The sequence below is a fragment of the Podarcis bocagei genome, assembly GCF_964188305.1.
Source record: "Podarcis bocagei genome assembly, chromosome: 9".
In the NCBI taxonomy this organism is placed as follows: Eukaryota; Metazoa; Chordata; class Lepidosauria; order Squamata; family Lacertidae; genus Podarcis; species Podarcis bocagei.
In genome coordinates, this window is record NC_138134.1 from 75,413,726 (window position 1) to 75,435,676 (window position 21,951).

Below are 21,951 nucleotides of genomic sequence, written 5' to 3' on the forward strand. Positions count from 1 at the left end.
TGATTATTTGGGTTGCCCTCACCTGAACCTTTTCCGATGGAAAGGCAGGATGGAAGTTGTAACTCAACATCATCTGGAGGGTGGCCAGTTAAGGAAGGCTTATAAGGATGATCACCAACCATGTCAGGATTGAGAGAGTGGCTTCTCCCACATTAAATGAACAGATTGTGGTAAAAGCATAGTAGGAAAACAATGCTACTGATGTCTTTTATCTGATATAGGAGGGGATGCCCCTATGTAGCAATTGATACACTTGAAAATGCCCCTGTGATTTTCATATATGGCACCGGAAGTCTCATCAGCCATCAATTAAGGGGAGGATTTCAATGCTCAATGTTTACCTAGGTGTGGGGGACCCTCACACACACACAAAAATTAACTATAGGAAGGAGAGGCTTTAGACACAGAGTAGAAATAGAGATTTCTTTATTATTATTTTATTAAAATACAACCAAGTTCCTTATACAAATAAAGGACTTTCTGTTGTTTCCAAGAAGCAATTCTTTTATCAAAAGAAAACCATTAACGGAAAAGAAAAGAAGTTATCAACACTAGCTAAGAGGCATGCATTGCAATCCCAACAGAGCGAGTGCAAAATAAAACATAGGCTCTTCTCTCTCGCATTCTATATTCAAAACCCTTGCATTTGGTCACTTTAAAAAATAAGCATTTAGAACCAACCTCCAGGCCACTTGGTAAGCAAACCCCCCCTCCTCTTTTTGCTACAAAGTACAGCAGTTAACATGAACCGGCTACATTCCAAGTCAGAGAATGGGGGGCAGGGGGACAAAATAAGGGCAAGGCAAACCAAATCTCCCAGTTGTGTTTCAGATTGTCTATGCACAATATCTCCACTTAGATGGCCCATCAGCAGGGCACAAGGCTTGCAGGACTCCTGGCTCAAGAAAAATGTGAAGTAAGGAATATCGAAATACCCCCAATCCTGTCTTGGGTTGTGTACATTAACCCATGTGTCTAACAAAGGTAGGGGGGCTGTGGAAAATGAACGTCGCCCATCCCCATTTCATTTGAGTCCAGACATGCACAAAGGATATGCTCTGAGATGTTTCATGCAACTGTTTCCTGTGCAATGGAGCAACTACAAGTGGATATGATGTCCTCAGTTATGTTGCACCCTGACACCCCAACCCTGGCGAATATCCAGAATGTTGAGTGCTGTCATGTGGCAAAGAGATGTAGCATTGTCAGGAACCTGAGCATTGGTCAGTAACGGTGCGCATGCAATCGGATCGCAATGGGTACATTCAGAAAATGGCGGCCGAATGAATTGCAGGTGTTTAGCGGTTGCTAGAGAAAAGGGTACAGGAAGGAAGCGAGTGACAAAGGCTGCGGAACAGTTAATCTCTGCTGGATCCGCCCAGCAGGGATATGGATCGCAGTGCCACGTTCCAGCTCTATAATATTTTGCACACACGTGAACCACCATTATCAGTTTAAAAGCGGACACACAGATAAGTCAGTGGAAGCAGACTTTTTTGGCGAGAAGGTTCAAAACCATGTTGGTTTGCAGGGGAAAATATCAAGCACTGGCGTGGGATCTTAGCACTTTAAATCTGGGAGCAGATCAGTGAAGCGTGTGCCGTGGCTGCTTCTGCCAAATCTCCCTTTGATGAACAAAAGCTCACGAATTCAAAAACCGTTCCGCGATGGGAAAGCGGCAAGGCGGCAGGGGTGAGAGCTGGTAGAAATCAATAATTCAAATGCACATATGCCACTGCTTCTGAAAGCACACATTTCCTCTAAACAGAGCAGCTATGAGTGCAGGGAACAAATCGGATGCAAGTCCGGGATAGGGGCTTACAGAGCTGCTCAAAATTTTTAAAAAGGAGCAATGAAGGAAATGCCTAAAAACTGCATACATTCAAATACTGGCTTAAAACCCTGGTCAGCTATACAGCAGAGCCTACCAGGCCACAATAAAACAGTGACTGACTGAGGAAGTTAACTAGATTCCTGCCAAAATATACCGTGACTAGAAGATGGAGCTGAAGAATTGAACACCTGATTCACAGTAGGCTGAGCACCAAGGTGAAGGTTGGGGAGCCTGTGGCCCTCTAGAGAATGGTGGACTCCAGTTCCCATCAGCCCCAGCCAGCAGTCAGGGTGGATGATGGTAACTGTAGTCCAGGAGCATGTGCAGGACTCCACTGCTGGCCAAGGTGATTCCTCAAACCCTTTATAGATCTATTTTTGTGGCAGTCATGCTTTTATCTCAAGATGCCCACCTGAGGCTCTTTTGCTGCCACCCGAGAGATGCCAAGACCAGTTTCTGCACAGCACCCAATGATATTTTGCTGTGGTTTCGCCTGGGAGGGCTGGTGGCCAATGGCAGCTCAGGGCCAGGTAGCCACATCCTCTGGGGATCAGGTATGTGGACCTGGTCCCCATGGAAATCTTTGGGCCGATGCACCATCAAATGAATTAAAATCAGCAGCACTGAACTCTTGAGAGCACAAGCATGTCTGCACCAGAACAGTAGGTGCTGCCTCCAACGTTGGCTTTAAAAATAGCTAGAAGTGGGAATGCGAGGAAATCAGGGTCTTGTGGGGTGGGGAAGAGGAATGATGCAGCAGAGGACAACTGCATAGCAAACTTTGGGGAGGGGGGAAACTCCCCTCAAAATGGCTTGAGCAGAGACACATGCAACCCCACACGTGACGGTCCTTTCGCTGCAAGACGGATGAGGAGGAATCATCAGAAGACAACAAGAAGGCTGAAGGTACACAGGTGGGCGGACTTGCCAATTGGTGCGTTTCCAGACAACGGCAGGGGATGAGAATAGAATTCGAGGCAGATATGGAGACAAAGGAATTTAGAGTTTCGAAAGAGGAGCTAACACGAAACCGATTTGGTGGTGAGTCTCGGTGGGCCAATATCAGTCTACTGCTACGAAACACCACTCACGGCTCGCCTCAGGTTAGCTGGCCCAAAGTCCCTCTTACTCGCGAGGTGAACTATTTATGGATCTTTAAAGGGAAGCGTTAACACGTTTTTTTCTGCAGACAATTGTCTCCGGGTTGTTTAAATGGATGGGCCCATCACCAATTTTCCACCAGAGATGTCTTGTCTCATCATGGCTAACTCCTGGGACTCAAGTCACACGATCAGATGTGACCATTTCCCTGTCCCCTAATAATTCCCCCTCTGAAAGTCACTTCCTGGGAAATCAAATTTTTAATTTTCAGAAAAGAAGACTGTTGAAAATGGATCAGCCCACAACCGTTAAGCCATTCGTGGTACTCATGATGAGCATGTATGGATCAGCAGATAACAAGAAAAGAGAATTTGGGGGGTGGGGGTGGGAAAGATTGTGTATCCCTCCCCAGTCCTTGAGACAGGAAGGAACGATTCACAAAACCGTCCCCTATTGGGTCTCCAGGTTTAGCTTTTTTGATAATTTTCCAGGGGGTGGTATCTCAATTTTGCTTGGAGCAAGTTCAGGGGGAAAGTTTAAGGGGAGTTTATGGCATCAAGACAAATTTGGCCTAACAACGCTCCTCTTTTTTTTGCAAACTCTGCTTGCGTTAAGGGAGGCGAAAGCACCCCATAATCACAAAAGGCATTCACAGTATCTCCCAACGAGCGGAACACGTACAGATATATCTTCCTCGCACCCGTTTCTTTGGCAAGATTCATGCAAAGAAAGAAAATGAAGTTAAAATAATAAAAAAAGTCATCTTCTCTACAGAGCTCATAATAAAAGCATTTGGTATGTACATTCTAACCGTCTTAAAACCTTCGCAGTGGTTATTAAAGTGCAGAATTTGTTCCGTCTACGACAGACACTCTTCCTTCGCAAAGTCTGTTTCCTGGTAACCCAAGCGGAGGTCAGTAGAAACAAGAAACAGAAAATAGAACAATAAAACGGAAAAAACCCCAAAAACCAACACCGTTTGCAGCAGGAAAGGAGGGAAAGATTGAGGGACGGGCAGTCGGGGAAAACCATCTGAAGTAAGACATGTTCTGAGACAGCTCGGTTTCTGGTCTGCTGCCTGTTCAAGTACAAGACCAAGACTAGGGGGTGGAAGGTTACTGGCCTTAAAATGTGCTAAGCCGCTCAGATTTGCAAGCTCTGAAGCTCTGGGTAATAACTGGAAAAAGGCTATGAAATGTGTGCCACTGTGTGTGGGTGGGGGGGTGGGTGGGCACTGTGCAATTAAATCTTAAAAGCAGGAGCAGTCCTGGGCAAGAGAGGACCATTTTCATAAAGGCATATAAGCACACTGCTTGCTGTTAAATCTCAGCAAGCTCTGCCTATTTCACACGGCATACAGGCTACCCCGATGCTAGCCCTGGGCATATAGATCTAGAAACCTCAGAGGACTCTGCCCCCACGCAGTGCACAGAGTATTTCCTGAGGACCACGGGTGGGAAGAGAACAGAGAAGCTGCACAGAAGCTGAAACCAAAATTATTATTTTTTAAAGTTCACATGAGAACATCAGGAATGCTCATGTCGGCAAATGAGATCTGCATTCCTTGAAGTTACTCTCTGTTTGCATTTGCCCAGTCTGCGTTAAACCCTGCACATCCACTTATCGTAAGCTGCAAGATAAGAAACTTGGGTTGTGTGCACGGATATATTTAAGTGTTTCTATTATCTGCAGCAACCTCCACAGCCAGCCACAGATCACGTGTGCCACGCGCTAGCGATTTGGCTTTTTAAAAAAATATTAATTAAGAGGAGAGCTTTTACCCTGCTTTGCTTCCCTGTAGAACTGAAAAACTGGCCTTCGTAAATGAACTCTCTGTACTCACAGGCAGGTTTCATATCCATCGCACGACTAATGTGCGGTTCTATTGCGTTGGGCGACAGGCTCCGTCAGAGAGATGCATTTGGGCAGGACCACAGACCCTGCTAAACATGGCAGCCTCACATCTAGCTATGCTCCCTTGCCCTGGCCCTGTAACATGCAATAATGAACTTATGACATGCTTTACTACCTCTTGTGGTGGGGCAAGAGGCTGCCATTTTTGGCAGCAGTCTTGAGTTTTAAAATCTGTTTACATGCTAAAAAACAAAACAAAATCCAGCTACTCCACACACAACTCCCCTTGGCCTTCTGGAGTCAAATCTCCTGCAAAGATGGCTCCCAAATTTTCTCAGCGCAGGAACACTGGTGTCAACCCCGGAAATGAGTCAAGAGCAGCCCCTGCAAAATATGGCTACATGTCCTACCAGCCTTAGCAGAGGAATTCAAGGCAGTGGGAGCTTGAGTGCAGAGGAGAGTTCTTAGTTAAAAATAAAACCAGAGAGAGCAGAGTGTTGTTTGTGAACCTCCTATGGAACAATAAATCTGGTTTCTTGTATTATACATACATACATAGATGGACTATCTTAAGGTTCCCACCCATGACCGACTACATGGTGTGTCCGTAATTATTCCCTGTGATTAAGCAGCTCGGGGCAGAATTACAAACTACAACGTTTCGGACAGGACTTTGCAGACCAGGCCTGGTAGGATTTTGCAGAGCCAAGATGCTAAACTGGATTAATTCAGGCCAAACAAGCAACTCCAGAGATATATTTTTATGCTTTTGGAAAGCTCAGCATGAGAATATGTCACCGGCAAAGGCGAAAAGCCCCTTTGCACTTGTTCAAAGGTGGACTGTGTCCTTTGGCCGCAAAGGTGGCCATCCTATGCAGCCTTGGCCAACCGGGTGCCCTCAAGACGTCTTGGACTTCAACTCCCATCAGCCCCAGCCAGCGCAGTTGGGAGTTGTAGTCCGGATAATCCGGGGAGCACCCAGTTGGCCAAAGGGACAACCTCTCTGAATTTCCAGATGTGGTTCTTTTATTTGGTCATTGTTCTCACTGCAGAAAGCGATGCTCAGGACTTGTTAAAACAACAACAACAACAGCTCCCCACGTCTAGCTAACTTAGGACTGGTCTACTGCACTGGGCTGCAACAAGTGTGAATTACACACATATGTGCTTGTCCATTGGGATCTGAACAATGTTCCTGGGTCAAGAAGGGGGGAAATGCTATATTACTCAGAGGATTTCCATGTTAGGTAGGAAAGGAGGGGAGAATCCGTCTCCCTGACATCTGGTTTTCTACATGTAAGGAGAGAGAGAGAGATGATAAACCACTGAAACATAAAACAGTATCTATACCTCACCTGCTGTTTACGCAGACCAAGCTGGGAACATCCTTGACTCTGAACTATCGAACTATCTACAGACATCAAGCCTCTCCAACCATCGGCTTGGGTTCATGAACAACCCTGCTACTGTACGCCACATCTAGCCTTCTGCAAAGTCTTTAGCTCTCTTTCTTGCAAAAAGAATTTTTAAAAAAATCTTACCTTGCACGGAAGAGGAATATTGAGAAATGTAGATAACAGGGGAGTTTGACACATATGCCTAATACAATATGGATTTTTGATTCTTTCTTTTTTTGCAGTGCTTAAAATAAAAAGGAGGTGGGACCAACAGGCTGGAACACAGAACACGCACACACAAATTATAATTAGGACCCGCAGTGTATAAAGCAGACATCGGGAGCATTCGGATTTTCCACAAATATAATGTCATGTTTTGCAGGGGGGGAAGGAGGAGGTTAGCTACAAAATTGGAACAGGGCGGAGACAAGCAGCAGAAACACAGCCTTTGGGGGGTGGGGGGGGGTGGAACGAGACAAACCCTAACCTGGAACGAGACCCTGCCCAGGACCCCAATGTTCACTATGTACTGTACGTTAAAATTAAACGCCAAGAGCAAATCAAAACCGATGGCAGCCAAAGGGCTAGGATTTAAACGGAGGAGAGGTGGGAAAGAGAAGAGTGCGAAGGAGAAAAGAAGAGGGAGGAGGAGAGAATTTAAGTTGATGGCAAGATACAGTACATGTTAACACTGATTGCACGAGAACCCTTCCACTCTCTGGTGGGAAAGAGGGGGGGACGACAGGCATCAATTACCCAGGACATTTATATGCAAAATATATACACAAATCTAGATTAGCTATGTATATATGTACACATAAGTAGTACTGTACACACAGGGGAAGGGAAGAGGGATTCTGCCAAATGTTTCAGTGCCTGGTTCAGTCGCCATCGTGCAAATCTGCTGTTCCAAGTCGGGACCGTCTGCAAGAGGGTTTGGCTAATTCGCATCCGCCTCGAAAGCAGGGAGCTGCCTCTGCGTCAATGCAGATGCCCCAAGACAGACTATGATACAGAACTGGAGCAAAAATCTGTCCCGGGTCTGCTCCACGTTGGTCTTCTGGTGGCTCTCGACCGAATCAGTCACCCACTGATCTCCAGGGCTCCTGGCATGAGAGGTTGTATTCAGAAGCAGAGGCAACTGCCCAGAGGACACTGTAATTCTGTCGGGTTAAAAAGGAGCGTCCTACTGTTCCTCTCGCAGAGCAGCACAGTACAGGGTGTGTGTGTTTGGGTGTGTGTGTGTGTCAAAAATGTCTATAAAAACGGTGCTGCCCTTCCCTAAAACAAAGAAGTGGGGACGCAATGCCAAACTTTTGTCTTTGGGGTTTCCGTAAAGCACACTTGCCACTCCAGCTTCAAAGAGCGCTGGTTCCCCCCCCACCCCAACCCCCCCCACCCCTGAAATCTGGGCACTTGGTTGGTCTCTAGCAACATGCCTTTGGGTAGTCAGTTGTGCAGAAGTACAAAAATCAAGTCACGAGAGGTTCGGGGACCAAACCAAAGGTCCGGCGAGTCGCCCAGCCAGACACCAGCTTCCTTTCCATTTGAAAAAGATAGAAGCCCGCTGGCTGATGCAAGGGAAACAAGGCTGCTTCCTTCCCTAGTGCTCAGCATCCATTGCGTCCAAGTATTTCGCTTCAATGATCCTTGGGAGCAAGTTATACCTGGGTGGAAGAAGGGGGACACCGTTAGATTCTACCCTAAGCAGAAGACTTTGCGCGTGGCTCTTTCAGGCTCTGCACCTAGCGCACTGCAAGGACACAGGAAAGCGTCTTGCGCTGAGCCACACCAGTGGTCCAGCGAGCTCAGCACCTCCTACACTGGCTGGCAGTGACTCTCTGGGAATTCAGAGCAGGGAATCTATCCCAGAGCTATCTGGGGAGTCGAACCCGGGACTTTTCTGCGTGGAAAGCAGATGAGCAGATTTCTGAGCTGCCATCTTTCCCTTACGACCCGGGAAGAGACTCTGCTGTGCATGCAGAAAGACCCCAGGATAATTTGCAATGAGAAATGCAGGGTACGTCATAATAGCAATCATCATCATCGTCATCATCACAGCTGTCCATGGAGGCGCAGGTCAGTTCTGTATCCAGGGCGGCTGTCTACCAGCTCCATCTGGTATGCAGGCTGAGACCCTCCCTGCCCGCAGACTGTCTCGCCAGAGTGGTGCATGCTCTGGTTATCTCCCGCTTGGACTACTGCAATGCGATCTACATGGGGCTACCTTTGAAGGTGACTCAGAAACTGCAATTAATCCAGAATGCGGCAGCTAGGCTGGTGACTGGGAGTGGCCGCCGAGACCATATAACACCGGTCTTGAAAGACCTACATTGGCTCCCAGTACGTTTCCGAGCACAATTCAAAGTGTTGGTGCTGACCTTTAAAGCCATAAATGGCTTCAGTCTTGTATACCTGAAAGAGCGTCTTCGCTCCCATTGTTCTGCCCGGACACTGAGGTCCAGCGCCGGGGGCCTTCTCGGTAGTGGCCATCAGATGTCAAGGCAATAAACAACTATTTTACTTTTAAAAGACAACTGAAGGCGGCCCTGTTTAGGGATGTTTTTAATGTCTGACGCTGTATTGTTTTTAATATTTGGTTGGAAGCCGCCCAGAGTGGCTGGGGAAACCCAGCCAAATGGGCGGGGTATAATAAATTATTATTATTATTAGAAGAAGAGTTTGGATTTGACATCCCGCCTTTCACTCCCTTTAAGGAGTCTCAAAGCGGCTAACATTCTCCTTTCCCTTCCTCTCCCACAACAAACACTCTGTGAGGTGAGAAGGATATAGAAGGGTCTGGCAACTTCTGTTTCAGTGTATCTGAAGAAGTGTGCATGCACACAAAAGCTTATACCAAGGACTAACTTAGTTGGTCTTTAAGGTGCTACAGGAAGGAATTTTTTTATTTTGACTATGGCAGACCAACACGGCTACCTATCTGTATCTGTGAGGTGAGTGGGGCTGAGAGACTTCAGAGAAGTGTGACTGGCCCAAGGTCACCCAGCAGCTGCGTGTGGAGGAGCGGGAACGCGAACCCGGTTCCCCAGATTACGAGACTACCGCTCTTAACCACTACACCACACTGGCTCTCATTATTATCATCATCATCATCATCATCATCATCTCCAAGGTGATCTCTGTGGCTTCCGGCACCAGGCCTGTTGGCAGACCAGCTCTGTGTTACAAAGATGTCTGCCACATCAGCCCCACCGTGTGGCAATCCCTTGCAGACGACCGCAGTGCCTGGAGGCAGAGAGGCAAGTTGTGCATGCACAGCAGTGAGCAGAGGAGGAATGACCACTGGGAGGAGTGCATAGAGCAGAAAAGTCATGGTGCATCTGCAGCAGCACAGCTAGACGCCTTCCTCTGCCCCAGCTGCAACAAAACATGTCTCTCCTGCTGAAGGGGTACAGTTAGGGTTACCCCAGAAAGCCCTAAAAACTGTTTGTGAATCCCCCCCCCAGCCAGGCCTCGGCGTACGCATTTTTAAAAACTGCATATTCCTCTAAGACAAAAAGCATGAGCTAAGCAGTCCTCTCTGTAACAAAAACGCTGTAACAAACGCAGAGCTGAGAACAGTAAAGCTTTCGCTTCCCAGATCCAAGATAACCTTGTCCTGGTACATTGATTTGCAACATACTTCCGGGAACAGAGTCAGAGAACGAAAAGCAACATTTCTATGTAAGAATCTGTGAAGGGGGAGAGGAAAAAGGGGGTTTGAAAAAAGGATAAAACCTGCTTGTAAAATGTTTTCGGTGCGGCCTGTCTTTTGTGAACTGAATCACACAGGTGCCTCTGCCCCCCCCCCCCGGATGGCAGAATAAAACGCTCTTTCTCTGGATTAACCCCTTGGTGTCGTTTGGCTCCTTTTGTCTCTGCTCGGGTGCAACAATTATTCCGACCCATGGATTAATAAGACTACACTGCATCGGTCTCTACAGCCACAGCAGGCGCTGTAACTCTCCAACACCCCGCAAGGTGCACTCCTCTGTTGTCTCCCGGGACAGACCGATGCCAGCTAAATATTTACATCCCACCTTTCCTCGAATGAGCGTAGGGTTGCTTACATGCTTCCCTGCCCCGCTTCCATTTTGCTCCTCACAACATCCCTGCAAAGCAGGTCAGGCTGAAAGAGGCAGCAGCTGGTCTACTGTCTAGCCCGCCCCCTAAAGCGCATTTCATGGATGAGCACTCATTTCAACGCTGGTTGCACCTGGCTCTTATAGCCTGATCCTCTAACCCAATGATGGCCAAACTCGGCCTTCCAGCTGTTTGGGGACTACAATTGCCATCATCCCTGACCACTGGTCCTGTTAGCTAGGGATGGTGGGAGTTGTAGTCCCAAAACATCTGGAGGGCCAAGTTTGGCCATCACTGCTCTAACCACTACCAGCAGGATAAAAGAGGCCCCATCCAAGCCCAAAGCCCCCAGAGCGTACCTGATAGGGACCATTCCAATCATGATGAGGGGGAAGATCATCTTCATGTAGGGCAGGGGAGACATCCCAAATCCACAAAGGATGAGGAGCTGGAGAACCTGCAGACCCGTGAAGTAGTGGATCTTCCTCTGGGGCACGCGGCGGATGTAATGCGTCGGAGGGTAGGCCGTCTGGAAACGACAAGGGTGTTAGCGAGAGACTGAGGCTGCCGCATTCTCCACCCCACCCCTCATCAGAGGAGCTGTTTCTAGGAGAAAATCTGTGAGGGGACTTCCTGGCCTTTCAGGGCTGTGCCATAAAAAATAAATAAATCTTTTTTATTGGGTTTTATAAACAAGAATAATGTTATACAAACAGGTATACCGAGTTTTCTCATGTCATTTGTATATCACAAAAATAACATGATACAGTGGTACCTCGGGTTACAAACGCTTAGGGTTACAAAGTCCTCTAACCCGGAAGTAGTTGCTCCGGGTTGCAAACTTTGCCCCAGGATGAGAACGGAAATCACGCTGCGGCAGCAGCAGGCCCCATTAGCGAAAGCGCGGCTCAGGTTAAGAACGGTTTCGGGTTAAGAACTGACCTCCAGAATGGATTAGGTTCGTAACCTGAGGTACCACTGTAAATGTGGAAAAATATCTGCAACATATGTTTCATTATTAGTGGTACAGGTTATTGGTTCATGAATTGGTTTAAACAGTTAAGGAGAAAGAAAAAGAAAGAAAGGAAGGAAGGAAGGAAGGAAGGAAGGAAGGAAGGAAGGAGGGAGGAAGGGGAGGGGGGAATGGTGAGTGGGGTGGGATCAGAGGAAAGAAGTCCGGACGATCTGCCAGTTGAAACGGCCTGCAGGGATGGCTTAGAACAGGGGTCATCAAACTTTTTCAGCAGGGTGCTAGTCCACTGTCCCTCAGACCTTGTGGGGGGCCGGACTATATTTTGGAAGAGGAAAAAAAAGAACGCATTCCTATGCCCCTCAAATAACCCAGAGGTGCATTTTAAATAAAAGGACGCATTCTACTCTTGTAAAAACACGCTGATTCCTGGACCGTCTGCGGGCCGGATTTAGAAGGTGATTGGGCCGGATCCGGTCCCCGGGCCTTAGTTTGCCTACCCATGGCTTAGAACAAAGGCAGGCAAATGGAAATAGATGCTGTGATCGTCTCTTCTTCTGTTGGCAAGCAGCTCTTTGCATCAAGCAGGGAACGAGAGGGTGGCTTGGCCTGGCCGGAGCATTGCTCCCAAGCCACAGCTGGGCTTCCATGTGTTAGGAATCAATCGCCAGCTGTTTGAGATGTTCTGCCCAGCCTGGTCCTGTGGGCGCCTCTGCTGTGGAAGCAGATAAGAGCTTCCTGATCCCCAGCTGCTTCCTTTCATGCTACCGAGTGCTTTCTGATCAGGGCACTGCCTGTGGATTTTTCAATGCCCCCCCAAAGCATGCTGGGACTGTCTTTTCCTGTGGCAGGGACGCTTTGGACACCAGCCCAACATGGGAAGTCAACTCCGACAACAGCTAAATACAGGCACGAGTCCTGCGGTCAACAAGCACCATCAAGGAAAGCTGGAGGGGACATGGAAGAGGGCGTTCAAGAGGGCGTGGAACCATTAGGAGATCGGGAGGCCCAAACCCAGGAGGCTTGTGACACCCGCATCGCTGTGCCCCTAGCTCACGGCTGTGCCGTACAAGCACCCTTCTGTTTCTGCTGGGAGGGAGCGGTACACAACCCAGTGCCAAAGGTTGCAATCAGAAGCACAGAAATTGTGCGGCACAAAAAAAGCCTCAGGGGAACACAAACAGGGCACTGGTTAACCTTCCTGCGTTAGAAAACAGAAAGGAGAAGGGGAGATGAAAGCAAAAAATCCCCTAGCTGCAGACGGACTGCCAGGCTGAAGGGTAATTATCTGCGGCCTCCTTCAGTGGGTGGGATGTTTTGATCCTGCCTTTTAAAAATACAAATGTGCTTTGGGTTTTTCTCTGCTTCGTTTTATGTTGGTTTTAATGTATGTGCTATTTATTTGATGTTCAAAGTTGCTTCGAGCTCCTAATACAGTGGTGCCTCGCAAGACGAAAAGAATCCGTTCTGTGAAGCAAGCCCATTGACGGATTAGCGGATTAGCGCTATTAGCAGCTTATCTGCTGATCGGATCAGCTGATAAGCGGCTTAGCGGCTTAGAAAAAAGGGGGGGAAGGGAAAAAAACCAGCAGGAACTCGCAAGACACTGTCGTCTTGCGAAGCAAGCCCATAGGAAATTCGTTTTGCGAAGCACCTCCAAAACGGAAAACTCTTTCATCTAGCGAGTTTTCCGTCTTGCGAGGCATTCGTCTTGTGGGGCACCACTGTAAGTTTAATAAAGTTGTTGTTGTTGTTGTTAGACAGCCCTATACCTGAAGGTCTCGGGGCGGTTCACAGGATCAAATCACAATATAAAACCACAAAATACATAATTAAAATAAAAATGAAAGCAACCCAATAACCACCATTCCCATACACATATTGAAAGGGCATTGGATGTCAATTAACCAAAGGGCTGGTTAAAGAGGAACATTTTCACCTGGCAACTAATGGTGTATAATGAAGGTGGCAGGCGAGCCTCTCTGGGGAGAGCATCGCATGATGGGGAGCCACTGCAGAAAAGGCCCCGTTCTTGTGATGTCACCCTCTGGACCTCTCGTGGAGGAGGCACATGAAGAAGGGACTCAGAGGGTGAACATAGAGTCTGGGTAGGTTCATAATAATAATAATAATAATAATAATAATAATAATAATAATAATATTTTTTTCTGCAGAGAGCATACACATGTGCATTGGTGGTGCAGGGAAGCATTTTGGAAAGCTTCCCAGCTGACGCACTTGCAAGAAAAACGTTCCACCTGAAACAGTCAACCACGTCAATACACCTTAGCCTTAGGCCTGACCTCTCCTTCCTCCACAAGACGGTGGCATTAACAGGGGCTAACCACATGCAACTGCAAGCGAGAGCCTTGCTAAAAGCCATTTCCCATTGGATTTTGGCTCAGCATTTTGGGGGGGGCGGGGGGAAGCCCACTCAATCCGAGTCGGTGCCTTGCCCCAGCGGAGAGGGTCTCGCTCGCTGTGGAAACGGTGCCCCTGCCGCTGCGACTGCGCAGTGTGGGAGGGGCCCCTTTTTTCCGAAAAGGCTAAACAGTGGCTGCTATGCCGCTGCACAAGCAGAGGGCAAGACCAAGGCCGCTTCTGGTGCCAGGAGGTGAAAGTTGCTGTTTCCCTCCCCCCCGGACCGGATGACTGGGATGTTCTTGCTGGCAACTGTCCCAGCGGCATTTCGCCCGTAGGGTTTTTTGCTGCCGGAGCGGAGCCAAGACAACAAACAGGGCGTGAGGCGGCAGCGGTGGTGGCAGGAGCTGAGGGAGATCATAAAAAGCAATCAGAGGCTTTTTAACGGCCGTGTTTTTCAAGTTGCGGCAATCAACTCGTGATTATGAGCTTCCTCAGGAAACAGAGGCGTGCAGGTCCACCGGGGCCTCAGCTCCTTATCCTGCAAAGCTTGCAAAGTCGGTGCTGCCCCCCCCGGTGCGCTTACCTGCTCTTTCAGCAGGAGGGCGACTCTCTCAAAGAGCTGGTTCCCGTCGATGGAGGTCAGGGCGATGTAGAGGAACAGGCCGTAGAGGACGGGCTTCGGGATCAGTTGTAGCGGGAAAGGCAGGAGAAGCAGGGAGAGGCCCACCAGGAAGTTGGCTACCAGGGTGGTCAGCCGGGTCTCCTTCACGCTCACGATCCTGGCCGGGGGGGAAGGACAGAAGCAGGGTGTGTTACTGAGCAGCGAGATAGCCCACCCTGCAAGGATGCGTGCAAGCGTTTGAGAGAGCAAATAATAGTACAGTGGACGCTCGGGTTGCGAACAGGATCAGTGCAGGAGGCACGTTTGCAACCTGCAGCGGCACATCTACGCACACATGGGTTGCAATTCGGTGCTTCTGCGCATGTGCAATTTAGCGCTTCTGCGCATGTGCGAACCCGAAACCCAGAAGTAACCCCTTCCGGGTTTTGGCGGGTCCGTAACCTGAAAAAACACAACCTGAAGCGTCTGTACAGTAGTACCTCTGGTTACGTACTTAATTCTTTCCGGAGGTCCGTTCTTAACCTGAAACTGTTCTTAACCTGAGGCACCACTTTAGCTAATGGGGCCTCCCGCTGCCGCTGCGCCGCCGGAGAACGATTTCTGTTCTCATCCTGAAGTAAAGTTCTTAACCCGAGGTAATATTTCTGGGCTAGCGGAGTCTGTAACCTGAAGTGTATGTAACCTGAAGTGTATGTAACCCGAGGTATGACTGTAGTAGTAGTAGTAGTAAAAATAATAATAATACAGTGGTACCTCGGTTTTCGAACATTTTGGAAGTCGAACGTTTTAGTTTTCAAATGCCGAAAACCCGGAATGCTTCCGTTTTCAAACACACCTTGGAAGTCGAACGACTTGCCCTGAGTTTGCAGATTTCCCCTTGCTCCTCGGTTTTCGAACGTTTCGTAAGTCAAACGGTCTTCCAGAACGGATTACGTTCGAAAACCAAAGTACCACTGTATTCTTTTTTAATTTATACCCCGCCCATCTGGCTGGGTATGGCTGGGTCGCCCCAGCCACTCTGGGCGGCTTCTGACACATATAAAAACATAATAAAATGTCAAACGTTAATAATTACAATCTGATCCAATACAAAAAAGTCACAAAAACTTTAAAATAAACAACTTGTATCAAATAAAGCAAAACTCAACGGTCCATTAGAATCTAATAGTGAACAGTAAAATTAAATATCAGCAAAGAACCACAAAGAACCCGGGCACACTTGATGGCTGGGTGCCGAGAGATGATTTACATGAGAGGAGGAGCCATCAAAGATCAACCACCGCAGACTGAATGTTGCATCGCTCCTGCTGTTCCGGCTGCAATTGGTACTTAGTAGGAGCCATAGAATCAGAACTGTAGAGTTGGAAGGGACCCGGAGTATCATCTAGTCCAACCCGCTGCAATGCGGGAATCTGCAGCTGTCCCATACGGGAATCGAACCTGCAACCCTGGCGTTATCAGCACCGCACTCTAGCTCACTGAGCTATCTCCCGTTGATTCACCTGCAAGCAGCTGAGCCCTTGGGTAAACAGAAGAAGCAAGCAGTCTGCATGCATGTGTGAACGAGTCCCACGCATCATACTAGAGTCGGGATTCTGGACCACACCTGGGGCACTGACCTACTTTTTGTTTTGCTATATAGTGAGCGCCTTGGATGTGCCATGTCTCAGGGGCAGGACGTAGTCCCTGACCTGGAATTCTGCAAGGCCAAAGGAAGTAGAAACAATAGAGAATAGAGAAACCAGGGGTCTGAAAAGGCGTCAACGAAGCTTTCTATGTTCACCCATAATTCTATGGAAATTGAAGGGTTCTGTGCAAGGTTGGGATCTGGAGTTGCAGTAAGGGGGAAAAAATCAGCACCCTGAAAATACCTTGAATTTTTTTAAAAATCAAGTTTCTAGTCCTTATCGATGGAAAATGCAGACTTCTTATTTGTGCAACGTCTGAAGAAACCTCCAAAGTTAAATGGGCTTTCTGGTATTCAGGGATGTGTGGCTAGCAAGTGTCAGGATTTGTTGAAAGTGCATAATTTATACGGGCCAGAGACCCTGCTTCTCCAGACGCACAATTCATGTGTTTTCTTTAGCAATGAGCACACACAGCTCCAGCGATTCTCTTATTCTCGTTCCCACATTCAGAGCTTGAAACTAATTTAGGCTTTGCAGCACGCTACACAAAATCTCTTCGAACGGTTCAAATCCCCCTTTCCTACCTTTTGATCCTCTCCAAGCAGCAACTATCAGATCTCAGAGGAGGGCATTGATTTCCTTCGTTTTCGTGGCACCCAAATAACCAAAGGAAAGCGGAGAAAAAATCGAAGGGCATCTCAGCAGAAACAGAAAACCCATCACCTTGAGGGGGCCAGGCGTTCTGATGAACTTCAAGGATAATCCTGTTTATAGCGCCAAATGAAGCTGCGCAATGTGTAATTTCTATGGGGGGATTAGGAACTTCAGCCTTGATGTGGATTACGGGAGATAACATCGGCAAAACTCCCAAGATCAAATGGCAAGTAGCGGGGCAACCTTTTTTGAATTTAGTGAGCTCACATGCACCAAGCATCCCTCTTGCAAACTCTGGGTCCGGCCAGCGGCAAAATGGGCAAGACGTTTATATTTATAGAGCATGTTTTCAGCCAGGGAGAACGTCGTGAGTTTTTAAGCAGCATCAGCAGAGGGTATCACATACAGACCTGCAGTATCTCAGGCAGGTCTTTGCCAGGGTCTCAGCCACAGACCCCTTAATAAGGGATCCCTGGGGTTGAGTGGTGCAAGGGTCGTTCCACATCAAATTAACGGTTGGAGGATGGATGGCGGCTAACAGATTGAGGTTGAATCCTGACAAGACAGAAGTACTGTTTTGGGGGGACAGGAGGCGGGCAGGTGTGGAGGACTCCCTGGTCCTGAATGGGGTAACTGTGCCCCTGAAGGACCAGGTGCGCAGCCTGAGAGTCATTCTGGACTCACAGCTGTCCATGGAGTTGCAGGTCCATTCTGTGTCCAGGGCAGCTGTTTACCAGCCCCATCTGGTACACAGGATGAGACCCTCCCTGTCCACAGACTGTCTCGCCAGACAGTCTAATTATCTCTCGCTTGGACTACTGCAATGCACTCTATGTGGGGTGACCCGGAACTACAACTAATCCAGGTGAAGGTGGAAGTGACCCGGAAACTACAACTAATCCAGAATGCGGCAGCTAGACTGGTGACTGGGGGCGGCCGCCGAGACCATATAACACCGGTCCTGAAAGACCTACACTGGCTCCCAGTACGTTTCCGAGCACAATTCAAAGTGTTGGTGCTGACCTTTAAAGCCCTAAACTGCCTCAGTCCAGTATATCTGAAGGAGTGTCCTCACCTCCATTGTTCTACCCGGACACTGAGGTCCAGTGCCAAGGGCCTTCTGGTGGTTCCCTCGCTGCAAGAAGCCAAGTTACAGGGAACCAGGCAGAGGGCCTTCTTGGTAGTGGCATCTGGTGGGAGGGCCCTTTGGAACGCCCTCCCACCAGATGTCAAAGAGAAAAATAACTACCAAACTACCAGATGGGTGGGTTATAAATAATAAATTATTATTATTATTTATTATAATTATGACGCAAAAAACAAGGGTTTTGTCACTCTCTGTCTCAGATTTTGATGAAACTTGGTGTATACCCTTCCCTTATGGTTGAAAGAAACACCCTTGAATTCCCCCCCTCTATCTCAAATGGTTTTAATTTTATAGCACTTTGATGTTTCGTTAAATCTGCGTTGTCTGTCCCTCTTGAGACCCTCCGCACAAGATACTTAATGAAACTTGGAAGTGTTATAAAATCAAAACTGTTGGAGATAGAGGAGGGAAATTTAACGGGGGTTCTTTCAACCACAAGGGAAGAGTGTACACCAAGTTTCATCAAAATCTGAGATGGAGAGTGACATTACCTTGTTGAAATGGTAGCATAAGACAGGGCTCCCCCATAGTCCCGCTTGCCCTATGCCTAGAAAGCACAGCTCCAAGCGCTTCCCCACACTTTCAAGGCATGGGTCCATGCGGTTTCCCCTTTGCCCTACTGCTTTCCCCAGAAAACCTGCTCTTTGGTGCTAAATCGGGGGAAACAGAAATCCGGAGAAAACCTGATCGACGTTTGCAGCGAACAGCGGGTTTCCCCAGCGGAAAGTGGCAGGACAAGCGGAATTGTGGATGATTCCATAGCCCCCCTCTACTACCACAGCCTCTCGCATTCTGCGTCACATTCAGACAAGAAAGGCTGCCATCAGAGGAGATATCGGTGACTTGTGGAGCAGCTGCAGATCACTCAGTCCCTGAATGCTTACTTCAGTCCAAGATTGAGCACATTTGAAAACTTGTTCGGGGGCTTAAGGTTAAGCCAGCAGAAGGGAGTAGGGGGGAGGCTGGGGAGCGAAGGGCTTTTGCCACGCAGGTATAATGGTTTTATTTTGTTTTGCACCTATAATCTGAGCCTACAGGATTCCCCCACACACAAGCAGAACAGGCCTGATTTTCAATATGTACCTGGATCCTAAACATATTGTAATGGCTATGAGTTACTCGTGCGTAAACTGGTACCTCTCTAGGCTAATTTGCCTTGTTAAACCTTTCTGACTGCACAGCCCTTGCTCATCGCGGCTGCCTCAGTCGCTGGCAGAATCCGTCAGTGGGCGTTTCTTGAACCTCTTCCAACATAAAAGTTGTTTGACACCCAGTCTCCTCCTCCTCTCACTGCACAGGAGTCTTCTGCGCAGGGAGGGCGTGGGCAGCGGAGGACCTGGGCTCTCCTCACTGATGTCCAGTGAAGAGTCCTGGAGCCCTCTCTCCATTTCCCCCGTCTGCCCCCCTTTATCCCTGGTGTTGCGCTGATTAGCTTCCCCCTCCACTGAGCTATTTCTCCCCCTGCTGCTGGGTCCTTCGCCAGCATCATCTGTGAGCCTCCCTTTCACCTCTCGCTCTGATGTCCGTTCCCTGACACATATGAATACATTTGCTACGATTCCACATTCCTAGCAGAAACTTCCGGGGGGCGGGCTGGGGGAGAGGGAGCAGAATCTGGAAAATATGCTCCAAGTGCCCAGGAGGTATCGTAATACCCGCCAGCTACAGGCATCATGACAAACCTTCTTCTAAAGCGCACCGGTGTGGAAACAGGATGTTTAGTGGCAGATGGAATTGTTTTCCACCCATGTCTGCATCCTTGGGTTCACGCGGGTCCAAAGACACGGTTTGCTGTACAGAGACACAGCACACAACCTCCATGCTGTGCTACGAAGCCACAACCATCCCACAGGAGCAGAACGGGCGCAAGGCTGTTTCTGGAGCACAATGTTTAAACGAGTTTTAATTACGCTGCCCTTCCGCTACCTGCTCCTGCTCCGGAGGGTAGGACTCCAACCAACGGCTCCAAGTTACAAGAAAGGAGATTCCGACTAAAGCTCAGGAAGAACTTTCTGATAGCAAGATCTGTTCGACAGTGGAATGGACCCCCTTGGAAGGTGGTGAACTCTCCTTCCTTGGAGGTTTTTAAGCAGAGGCTGGAGGGCCATTTGTCATGGACGCTTTAGCCGAGATTTCTGCATTGCAAGGGGTTCGCCCTTGGGGTCCTTTCCAACTCCACAATTCTATAATTCTTGGGCAGGGCTGAGTGTGCAAAGACAGGCTTACTCTGGGTCAGCAAAGCTGTCCCCAGTGCTTAGACAGCAGGAATGGGGACAGCTGTGGCCTCTGAGATATTGCAGGACAATGACTCTCATTATCAAAGGGGAAAGGGCTGTGGCTCAGGGGTTGTTGTTGTTTAGTCGTGTCTGACTCTTCGTGACCCCATGGACCAGAGCACGCCAGGCACTCCTGTCTTCTACTGTCTCCCGCAGTTTGGTCAAACTCATGTTAGCAGCTTCGAGAACATTGTCCCACCATCTCATCCTCTGCCGTCCCCTTCTCCTTGTGCCCTCCATCTTTCCCAACATCAGGGTCTTTTCTAGGGAGTCTTCTCTTTTCATGAGGTGGCCAGAGTATTGGAGCCTCAGCTTCACGATCTGTCCTTCCAGTGAGCACTCAGGGCTGATCTCCTTCAAAATGGATCGGTTTGATCTTCTTGCAGTCCATGGGACTCTCAAGAGTCTCCTCCAGCACCATAATTCAAAAGCATCCATTCTTCGGCGATCAGCCTTCTTTATGGTCCAGCTCTCACTTCCATACATCACTACTGGGAAAACCATAGCTTTGACTATACGAACCTTTGTTGGCAAGGTGATCTCTCTGCTTTTTATGGGTGATCAAATCTGTCAACCTCAATGTCTTTTTCTCTTATTAAGCTCAGCTCTCCACATTTCCACAACCATTTAGTTTGTCTGCTTCAAGTCCCTGAGAAAATTCATCAGCCTTTCATGCAAACTTATCCTAACACACATTCGTTTGCAAAACAAATTCCCCCACGTGCAGCAAAAATTTTGATAACGTAGGCATTCTTATGCATGCTTTACCCTGGCCCATGGGTTTTCACACAAGACTAGGTTGGTGAATCACACTGCAAAATTCAGGGAAGCGAGAATGTCAAAAGATGGGTCTGTTTCGGTTTGTGAATTTTCAGATGCTGCAGGTTCAGGAAGTTCACCTTTAAATGAGAATTGAATCTCGTTTCTTCCCCCACTCCTATCCAGCGAGAGCATCTGCTTTGCATTCAGAAGACCCCGAGCTCAATCTTGGAGCAGTGGGGTGCAGTGAAATTTTTCATAGGGGAACAGTTAGGGGCAGAGGTGCCAGGACGTCTGGACACTGTGTGCATGAGCATCGCACCTCCTCCCTCCCTAAACTGGGCAAAAGCTTCCCAGGCTTTGGGAAGGAGGCGCCAAGAGGGAAGGGAGCCAGTGTGGTGTAGTGGTTAAGAGCAGTGGACTCGTAATCTGGTGAACCGGGTTCGATTCCCTGCTCCTCCACATGCAGCTGCTGGGTGACTTTGGGCTAGTCACACTTCTCTGAAGTCTCTCAGCCCCACTCACCTCACAGAGTGTTTGTTGTGGGGGAGGAAGGGAAAGGAGACTCCTTAGGGTAGTGATAAAGCGGGATATCAAATCCAAATCCAAACTCTTTCTTTAGGGGATTAGCCTAGTCCCCCAGTTCACTGACTGCACACCGCTGGCTGGGAGAGACCCCTGCAGAACCACTGAAAGTCGGTGAGGACCATACTGAGATGGTTGGTAAATAAGGGAGCTTCCTACCTTCCTACCGTGGACACTGGGCCATACTGGCTGGGGGTTGGCAGTTCGACAATATGCAGAGCGACAGGACTCCCAGCCCAGGCCCTCTAGCCCTGCTTCTGCCCTTGAGAAAACAGACCCACTACAGTGGTACCTCAGGTTAAGTACTTAATTTGTTCCAGAGGTCCGTACTTAACCTGAAACTGTTCTTAACCTGAAGCACCATTTTAGCTAATGGGGCATCCTGCTGCTGCCGTGCCGCTGCTGCATGATTTCTGTTCTCATCCTGAAGCAAAGTTCTTAACCTGAAGCACTATTTCTGGGTTAGCGGAGTCGGTAACCTGAAGTGTATGTAACCTGAGGTACCACTGTAATTCCAGAGGGCTATACCTGAAGGAGCGTCTCCAACCCCATCGTTCTGCCCGGACACTGAGGTCCAGCTCCGAGGGCCTTCTGGCGGTTCCCTCACTGAGATTAGTGAGGTTACAGGGAACCAGGCAGAGGGCCTTCTGGGTGGTGGTGCCTGCCCTGTGGAACGC

At 48.6% G+C, this 21,951-nt stretch overlaps 1 protein-coding gene across 7 annotated transcripts in view; it reads right to left on the minus strand.

The window, feature by feature from the left end:
* Positions 1 to 409: 409 nt before the first annotated feature.
* The window catches only part of SLC4A11 (solute carrier family 4 member 11), a 253,541-nt gene continuing 231,999 nt past the window's right edge, over positions 410 to 21,951 (minus strand). For all 7 annotated transcript variants that reach the window (XM_081207015.1, XM_081207014.1, XM_081207019.1 and 4 more), the window contains exons 18-20: positions 14,187 to 14,382; positions 10,629 to 10,798; positions 410 to 7,853 (exon numbers count right to left, since the gene is read on the minus strand). In XM_081207015.1, the coding sequence (XP_081063141.1) occupies positions 7,790 to 7,853; positions 10,629 to 10,798; positions 14,187 to 14,382 (430 nt within the window). In that variant the 3' untranslated portion in view covers positions 410 to 7,789. The remainder of the gene's footprint in view (positions 7,854 to 10,628; positions 10,799 to 14,186; positions 14,383 to 21,951) is intronic.